Source organism: Diplotaxodon limnothrissa, linkage group LG7, assembly GCF_057381915.1.
Source record: "Diplotaxodon limnothrissa isolate DT_005_m linkage group LG7, D_limnothrissa_male_GT1.1, whole genome shotgun sequence".
In the NCBI taxonomy this organism is placed as follows: Eukaryota; Metazoa; Chordata; class Actinopteri; order Cichliformes; family Cichlidae; genus Diplotaxodon; species Diplotaxodon limnothrissa.
The window spans coordinates 42,601,382-42,611,518 of NC_140602.1; the positions used below are offsets into that span (position 1 = coordinate 42,601,382).

The following is a 10,137-nucleotide window of genomic DNA, read 5'->3' on the forward strand; positions in this document are numbered from 1 at the left end:
TCGACTCCTTTGAGCTCAGTGAGATTGCAGCTTCCTCTCTATTTCCAAAACACATTTTTATGAGTGAGTGACCTGGACACACATCCTCACACTGTTGTGATGTTCAGCACTGTAGAGTTGGAGGGGAAAACAAAGATGGCTACTTCTACTTTTGTGGATTCTTCTTTATTCCTTAGGATAATGCGAGTGGAGCCCAAAGTGGTGCTGAATGTTGCTCATGCTGTGGTGAAGAGGATGTCATCTTTTGTCAGGCAAATAGACTTTGCTCTTGACTGGATGGCTGTCGAAGCTGGCAGGGCTGTTTACAGGTATTCCTCTGCTGACCTTGTGTCTCATGTGTGAAATCAACTCGTAACACTGCAGGCATTACTTGGTTCATGTGGGACAAGTTAATAAATACTAATCGAGGGAGGGGAAGCTGAATTTGGAAATGTGATTGAGTTGTTTGCAAATTTGCAGTAGACTGAAGTTATCTGTATTTTCTTTTCTTTTTGCAGGCAGGGAGAGAAATCAGACAGCACTTTCATAGTGCTGAGTGGTCGACTGCGCTCAGTAATCATGAAGGAGGATGGCAAGAAAGAGTTGATAGGGGAATACGGACGTGGTGACCTGATTGGAGTGGTAAGCACCGTGACAGCCAGAGGGAAGACAGCTGGGGAAGAGTTGATGGAAGACTATTAATATCCATGTTGTATCAAACAACACTAGCTGTTTGTTTTCATATAAGAACCTGTTAAAAGGTTAGATATAAAAAAAAATTACAATGTTAATATCACAAATGGAACTGCCTATTAGCTGTCAGTATACTGCATATGGCTGACGAGACTGGATTTCCTGTATGTTCTACTTTCTACTTTCAGTAAATACAGACTAAGACCAGTACATCTTGGGATATATTTAAACAAAGGGGGGAAAAAGAACAAAAAATGTAGCCAAAAGGCAGCTGAAATAGAATATGCATAAAAAACAATCCAGATAATTTTATCTTCTTCATGCTCTTTGTCTCGGGCTCTTTTTGGGACAATTCCAAGTGCATTTAGTCAAAAGCATGCACCAAATTCATTTGCCAGGCTGCCAGAGGAGTGTGGGTGTGCGCACTACAGTAGTTAAATCATTTCTCATTTTGTTTAGTGGCCTTTAATCTGATTAAAAGGAAATTAGATATTCATTCCCTGTTGAGTTATCCAGTATATCAATTCATTTACCAGTCCTTTAAGTATTAGGATAGTTTACATTAACCTGAATATATTGAAACACATAATGTGGAGATGGCTAAAGCGGTTGACGCTACATAAATGTGCCACACCAGAGGGTCAGTATGTCTAGTTTTACATCAATAAAGCAAGATCTATGTAGATGTTTTAGAATGTCATTTGCAGTTAATGAGTGCCTAAAGTCTTTGAGTCATTAATGCCACCAGATCCTTTTTATCCTTCCCCATTATCTTCTCCCAGCCACCTTCAGCTCTTGTTGCTGTGGGGTCTCTGTTTTCAGTCTAGTCTTTAGCAGGTGGTATGCAGTTCCGTTAGGATAGGATCAGGTGACTGAGATGGACAGTAAAGCCATTCATTCTCTAACCCTCTAGATTCCTTGTATGTCTAGGGTTGTTTTCCTGCTTAATAACTAGATGTTTTTGCATGTGTTGTGATCCATTTGACTGGATCCAATTTTGCAAGTAAAATACCTCCCTTCGAGTTTCTTGTTTTTTGCTTTTATATATAAAGTTTTATTCAGTTTTGAGCTATGTTTGAATTTTTGCATGCAACACACACAGCTTGCTGAAATTATCCAATTATATTTTTAATCCTTGCAATTTTAGCGCTTTGAACACTTGTTTTTATTTTGACACAAATTAACCTATCAGTTGAGTTTATACACTGCATTGGCAAAATATAGTGTTCACATGCAGGAAGTTGAGTGACATCCCAATCTGAATCCATAGTGTTTATTAAAATGTCAGTACACACTTTGCATCTATAACAGCTTCAAATTGTCTGGGAAGGCTTTCCACAAGGTCTAGGAGTGTGTTTATGGGAATTTTTGGACATTCTTCCAGAAGCAGATTTGTAAGGTGACCTGGCTCACAGTCTCTCCTCTAATTAGGTGTTCTGTCAGGTTGAGGTCAGGACTCTGTGTAAGCCACTCAAGTTCTTTCACACCAAACTCGCTCATCCATGTGTTTGTGACCTTACTTTGTGAGCTTTCATGCTTGAACAGGAAGTGGCAATCCCCAAACTATTGCCACAAAGTTGGGAGCATGAAGTATTTCACTATACAGACAGTGGAGGGCAAAATGTCCAAAATGCTTCAGCATGCTGAAGCATTAAGAGTTCCTTTCACTGGAATTAAGGCCGAGTCCAACTCCTGAAAAACAATCCCTCGCTATAATCCCCCTTCCCTCCATCCCTCCACTGCTCTACAGTCCAGTGTTGGCAATCCGTTACATCGTGCTTGGTGATGTAATGCTTAGATGCAGTTGCTCGGCCTTGGAAACTCATTGCATGAAGTTTGCTATGCACTGTTCTTGAGATAATCTGAAGGCCACATGAAATTTGAAGGCCTGTAGCAACTGACTTTGCAGAAATTTGGCAACCTCTGCATACTATACACCTCAACATCCACTGACCCTGTTTTGTGGTTTTCGTGGCAGTTCGAGTTGCTGTTCTTCCCAGTCACTTCCACTTTGTATAATAACACTAATATTTGTCTGTGCAATATTTGGTAGTGAGGAAATTTCATGACTGAACTAACATAAGTGGCATCCTATCACTGTAACATGCTGGAATTCAATGAGCTCCTGAGAGATACCCATTCTTTCACAGATGTTTGTAGAAGCAGTTTGCATGGATAGGTGTTTAATTTTTATACATTTGTGTCCATGGAAGTGATTGGAACACCTGAGCTTAATTATTCAGATGGTTGAGTGAATATTTATGGTAACATGGTGTATGTAGCATGCATTTCCTATTGATTGTGCTTAGTAACAAAGCCTAAAGAACATGAATAACTCAACTGCGTTTACTTTGTTGTAAAACATTTTAACGTGTAATACTCAAAAGTGTTGGGTCTGAAAATTAAAAAGAGTATAAAATCAAAACAATATAATAAAGAGATAAATGCAATTAAATGGAAAATATTCAGAATGAGTTTATGGCCAATTTCTATACAAACATGATGATATTGATCAAATCTGATTCTAAAGTATCTTCTAAATATTTTAACAGGACAGCTAAGTTTTTCTCATATTAAACTCTAAAATGGTATTTTCAACCTGTGTAAAGCAAAGTCACTTGGTTTCACTCACCCACCTCCCTGTTGGCTGGCGTGACTGGTTCCTGTCACAATGCTTCTAATAATACCTGGGTTAATGGATGCTATGGTTACTGTTACCTGGAGGAGAAAAGCTGTCATTGGAGCTTCTGTAATAGTGGCAATAAGATTGTGAGACAAATTTAGTATGGCCGTGTTGACGTCAGTTTTAGATGAAGGGTAGAAGGGTAGAGGTTATTCTTAGCCCCCCCCCCCCCCCACACACACACACACACACACACTTACTGCATCAGTAGGTCTGTGGACTAGCAAGACTCAAAATTAATTAACTTGAATTACGTACTTGTAAGTGAGCTTTTCTTGAAAATCTTAAAGTAAAATGCATTTAGTCATATATGATGTGCCACTGTAATATGTATGTTGTACACTATAAACCCTCTGTATGTGATGTCATGAAACATGGTTGGAAAAATGAGGATGAGAGACTGCAACAATGCCACGCAGACCCATGCCTTTACACACACACACACACACACACATACACACATGATTACTTTGATTCTCTTTTTTTTTTAACCAATTATTAATAAATTAAATAATAATTTGTGACCTCTGCCAGCAAATTTAAAAAAACAGGGTAAATAACTTAGTTAACAAAGATTCTGCAGTTTAATAAAACCAGTTCTGTGTGAAATTGGCAAGTTTGGTACTGGAAGCTTTCTGGTTTCTGTTTTTCTCCAAGTCATTTCTGAACCATCTTTGACTTCATGCAGGAAAGCGGTCCATGTGGAGAAGAACCTCAAAACAATGAGCTTTTTAAAAGAAACCTTTAAAGCACTGATAGACTGTAATTCATGCAGTGCTGAGCCTTTTTTTTTTAGAGAAACGAAAGCTCTTACAGGCAATGTGACATCAAGCATCAGTCGGGAGAATGGGGTGGGAGGGGGTGACTGTGGGATCCTCCTGCCACTCAATAATAATACTTGCTTAAACGTTTTGCTATATTAAAGAACATGGAATAAAAAAAACAGAGATGGTGGCAGATGGGCTAGTCTGAGACTCTGATAGTCAAACATCATCAGCCTTTTCTTTGTGACATAACGCATTAGGGATGTGATTGACCAGGAGATTTGTTCAATGAATGTGCAGCTGATAAATCTGAAAGGATTATGTTGGACAATGACATAATCATGGACCGTAACGTCAAAGGAGTTTTTAAAATGGTGCAGTCCGCTTGTGTAATCTGTCCCTCAGAGAACTGAGGCGATTTTTGAGAGCAAATTGATGTTTGGTATAGTGCTCATGACATGTATTTCATGTATAAAGTAGAAAAACATGCTCTCATTCAAGAACCGAGTTGGTATTTTTGTTTAAAATAATTCTCAAAAAAATATTTTAATCATTTGGGACTCATTTATCTGTACAATGATGAATATAATAACAGGAACCTACAGTTTTGATTCACTTAATGCAGTGAGGTCAACTTGATTACATGAAGTCATGGACTTATTAATATTACTAGTATAAGTATTACACACACACACACATGCACACCCCCCCTCCCCCTTTAACTGAGCTCTTGTTCAGTACATGACAGCAATTATCAGGTGTGTTATCAGGCAACAGTCTTCTTAGAGCAAGCATTTTTTGATGTAATAACTTCACATCATTATGTTGTTGAATAATAGTTCTGCCAAGGGGTTCAATGGTTAGACAAGCTGTGAATGGCTTGTACTGACTCTTGGGGATACAGAAGAAGAATGGCTGTTGTGAAAGAGAGGAGGGGTGTGAGGAAGAGAGCAGAACTTTAAGCAGTTTGCTGGTCTGGATCATTCAGAGGTGATTGTGTTACACATCACAGTGTTCCTCCGCAGTCAACATCACAGCGAATTGACCTCAAGATCAGGCTGTGCTCAGAGTGATGATCTTGCCTTGTTTTGCAGCCACAGTACCCTGGGCACCCTACAGTCCATGGATTGGTCAAACCTGTACTGAGGCCCCTTATGTGACAGCTAACACTTGCCTGAAACTGGGTCATGCAACATGGATTTCACCTTCGTCTGTGTCACCCAAAAGATGGACACCTGCTGATGGATGGAGGCTATATCAACAACCTGCCTGGTTTGTTACATTCAGTTTGTACCTTCCCTTATTAAGTATTAAAAGTAGCCGTACTTTGATGTAGTTGCTCAGCTGTTTGCTTATAGCAATATATTTTTAATTTTACCAGTACTGTATGCTGTTTGTCTTGATGTCTTCTTCCCCTGATTCTCCCAGCTGATGTTGCGCGCTCCATGGGGGCCAAAGTGGCAATAGCTATTGATGTGGGCAGCCGGGATGAAACCAATCTCACTAATTACAGCGACTCACTCTCGGGCTGGTGGCTGCTATGGAAACGCCTTAACCCCCTTGCTGAGAAGGTTAAGGTGATGGATTGATTAGGAGTAAAGACACACCATGCTGTGCAGCAATGTTTTTAATTCTATCAATATAAATCAGGATATTTTTGGAAATCATTTCAGTGATTTATAAGTTAATTTCCACAGGTGGCAGTAGCTAAAACATTATTAAAAAGCGATCTCTAGGTGTATTAGCTAATTGTAGGCCAATCTCCAACCTTCCTTTTTATCCCAGAAATTCTTAAAAGAGTAATTGTAAAACAGCTAATGGATCACCTGCAGAGGAGTGGTTTATTTCAAGAGTTTCAGTCAGGTTTCAGAGCTCATCGGAGTACAGAAACAGCTTTAGTGAAGGCCACAAATGATCTTCTTATGGCCTCTGACAGTGGACTCATTTCTGTGAGTGTCCTGCTAGACCTCAGTGCAGAGTTTGGTGCTGTTATCTATAATATTTCATTACAGCAATTAGAGCATGCTGTAGGTATTAAATGTACTGTGTAATATCTTTCTAACAGACTCCAATTTGTTCATGTAAATGGGGAGTCACACACTAAGGTTAATTATGGAGTTCCACAGGGTTCAGTGCTACGACCAATTCTGTTTATATTATGCATGCTTCCCTTAGGCAGCATCATTAGAAGGCATAGAATACATTTTCACTGATATGCAGATGACACCCACATTTATCTATCCATAAACCAAGATAACACACATGCAGATAGAGTTTATTGTACTCGGCCCTGAAAATCTAATTACATGCTTACTCGGGATGGCATTACTTTGGTTTTCAGTAACACTGAAGAATCTGCATGATGCTGAAAAACGAGTTAATGTGTTTATTACTTCTAGGCTGGACTACTATAATTCGTTATTATCAGGATGTCCTAAAAACACCTGAAAGGCCTTTTTTAAACACAGGGCTTAAATACACAGAGGGAGCAATTAGTGAATGAGAGACAGAAGGGAAAACACTGCTGGGGCAAATCAGGGCTAATGAGAGAGGGAATGCATAAACCGACACAGTAGCCTGAGACACAGACTTCAAAGTAAAACAGGAAGCAGATGCGAACTTGACAAGGGGATACAGCAGACAGGGGAGACAGCAACTAAGGAACACAGACAGAAGCCAAAAGACTAAAACTGTAACATAAACCACACAGAGAACCCAAACTCAGAATAACCCTACAACCCAATAGACAAAGAAAGCTAAAAATATAATAAACCAAATCAAAAAACCAAAAACACAAAACCACTGGGTCAACGATCCAGGCCCCTAACAGAGTAGGCTTAAAATTGTACTTTTTGATAAAGCATATAGTTAGGGTTGGAGCAGGTGACCCTGAATACTCTCTTAGTTATCCTGCAATAGGTCTAGGCTGCTGGGGGATTCCCATGATGCACTCAGTGTTTCTTCTTTAGTCACCTTTTTTCACTCAATATGTGTTAATAGACCTCTCTGCATTTAACCATGAGATATTATTAATATCTTAATATCTAATATTAAAGTGTGGCCTTACTTTAAGTTTGATTCCATAAAAAGTGACAAAAACATTAGCGTCCATTAGCATTGTGCGTGGGAAGAAAACATCTTTTTACAGCGAAAAAAAACCCTAAACTTCCAAGTAAGCGCCGAGTGCGCTACGACGTAATGGGAAATTCACAGAGAAACTGCCGTATCCTTCCACTGACCGCCGCGGCACACCTGCACCAGGGTAAACCTCCGCCTACCCAACTCCTGCTTTACAGGTGAAAATAGAGCAAAAGGACCGCTGAGTCTTTGATGTTATTTATTTTCTGCTGTGTTTTACTTGCATCTATTTGAAAGACTGAGTGTAAACACAAAAAATATATTTTATGTGCTGGAATGTGCAGAAAATAGGTTTAAATATTAAACAAATTTCTTCCAGTCAGAGAATGTTGCATATAATTAAATTTTTGCTTGATGCATAAAGTTAAAAGATTAAAATTAATAAAACTATAAAAGTTTTAAAAAGAGACTTTTCCATTTGATTACATTTTGTATGATGGATTATGCAGAAAAAGTGGAATTGGGCTGAAAGATCTATCGCTTTATCACCTATACAGGTTGTAAATCGTGTTTTTAAAAAGTAACTAAGTAATTAATTACTTTTGAAAATAAGTAATCAGTAAAGTAACAGGATTACTTTTTGGGGGAAGTAATCAGTAATTAGTTACTGATTACTTTTTTCAAGTAACTTGACCAACACTGTGCTGGACTCCCTTGGAATTCAAGGTCTGATCTTCAACACACTCACTCGCTCCTCAATCCAGCCTGGACACTCACTCTGATACTCTCCACGAAGCTTCTCACCTCTTTTTTTGCAGGTAGGGAAACATCCGCCATATCTTTACTCACCTATAGTTCTCTGCATCACCATTCTGATATTAACTGCCCTTTCCTCTGTTTCAGAGCTCTCCTTCAGAGATCCCGCTCCGCTCCTCTCTCCACCTTCTGTATATACATACATATCTCGTTCAGTCTGTTTAAATAAAGTCTTGTTAAGAACCAATTTCGCATTGAGTCTGCTTTTGGGTCTGCAACCTCGTACTGGCCTCCGGCCTTCGATAACAAGTAATTTGTACCACTTATTGGTATACCAGGTAGTCATGCTGCTCTAAGTTCAAAGTACACGCAATATTTATTACTGCAGAGCTTTACACAAGTCAGAGCTTTAAAAAGCCCCAGACATTTAACGACATTTTCACAGTAGTTCAGTTCCTGTTTGGACGTATATATGCTGAAGAAAATTGCAGTAGTGTCTTCTGTGCCAAAAATAATCAAGTTGGACATTTAATTAATAAGCAAAATATTAAATGCTGTAAATTTAAGGCTGATGAGTGTAACTCAGTAATAACAATGGAGGGAAAAACCTACTGTGGAATTACTGAAATATTAGTAAGTAGCCACATTCAAGTCTCACATGCCTGAAATCTACTGTATTGACAAAAAATGAATTTATAATTGCTCATATTACAAATCCCTTAAAAACAATATAATATAATATATAGATAATAGAGTATTTTTAGCTGAACCTCAGGCCTTCAGCCCCTTTTGCTGATAAAGTAATAACAATAAAAATAAAAAGGATGAAATTGTTTGCTCTTAACGTACACAAAAATAGATTTTTGTGTACCAGATTTGTTCCAAGCAATATCACAGAAAGACAAAACGCCTCCTAACCAAGAGATGACGAGAACGATGGAGACAGATGAGTTATTTACTCCCAGATTGAGCAACAACACAAGGATGAAGGGTAAAACAGCAGGACTCACACTGGCAACCTCCCCCTCCCTGATAACAAACAACAAAGGCAACAGAACAATTGCTGAAAACAGGATGGAGCCACTTTTATGATTGCAGATCTGAGGCCGTAATGTTTAAGACTAAATGGCTTCTGTTCTCATTCTTTTAAACAATAGGCGTCCCACACAGTTAATGAATGCATTTCTATTTTCAGATGCTACTGGAGAGTACAACAACCAGGGGATGCAATGCTTCTCCTTCTGTGATACATTTGATACTATTTATTTGTGTGGATGCACAAAATGCAGATCAAGACTTAAAAACATAACCAAGGTTTTGGGACTAGCCGAGCTTAAAAAAAAAAAAAAGGCAAAACCAGATGTGCTTCACTGAAAAGCTGAAATTGCACAAAAGTCTGCAGCAGATTTTTTTTTCATGCAGTTAGTTTCCATTATACTTTGCTGTAATTTCCAACACACAGCAATCTAGATCAGGTCAACTCCATTATAGTGTTTCTTGCAGCCGGCATGCTTTGCACACAGTTTGGAAGCGTATTCAAAGACAATAATTTTTTAAGCATAAGAACAGTTGTAGATTTCTCAAATAGCTTCAAACTTGTTTTTATTCCTGTTCTCTCTATTTATAATGCATTTGTCATCAAAGTCCACCCTGCATGACATTTCTAATGTTCTGACTTATGCACCTGCACACCCACGTGTATTTGTCACCATTCTACACTCCAAATATTCCAGTTTATTCACCCACAGTGTGCTTCCTGTCCCCCACTCTTTCCTTGCATCAGAAGAATCCGACTACCACACTGACTATGAAGAGGATGCACTGGAGAGTGCTCTCTCTGACATGGAGACGTATAGTCGCTATGGAGAGCACACCGAAGGGGAGGAGACGGCTGACACGGTGCGAACTTGTGGTAGTAAGATTAGAAACTGTGGGCTCTCTTTAAAGAGAAGAAGAGCAAGCAACCACAGTGAGGAATTTGTTTTTTACTCATGTCTAAAACAGGCTTTTCAGGATCCATTATAATTAATTGTATTGTTTTGCAACACAAATTTCCATTATTGCAAAGGTTTGTCTGGCTTACAATGACAACACACTTGATCAGTCCTCTCGGTAAAAGGATTTTCATAAATCACTTCTTGGGAAATCAGACCATCCTGCTGGCTACTATTCAAAGTCAGATTG

General features: G+C 38.8%; 1 protein-coding gene across 1 annotated transcript; it reads left to right on the forward strand.

Moving 5' to 3' along the window:
- The first annotated feature begins 5,306 nt into the window (after positions 1 to 5,306).
- LOC146628833 (patatin-like phospholipase domain-containing protein 7) lies at positions 5,307 to 9,898 on the forward strand. The gene is made up of 3 exons (XM_085358896.1): positions 5,307 to 5,391; positions 5,548 to 5,696; positions 9,737 to 9,898. Exons 1-3 carry the CDS (start codon positions 5,307 to 5,309, stop codon positions 9,896 to 9,898), a joined length of 396 nt encoding a protein of 131 aa, XP_085215022.1.
- The last annotated feature ends 239 nt before the right edge of the window (positions 9,899 to 10,137 follow it).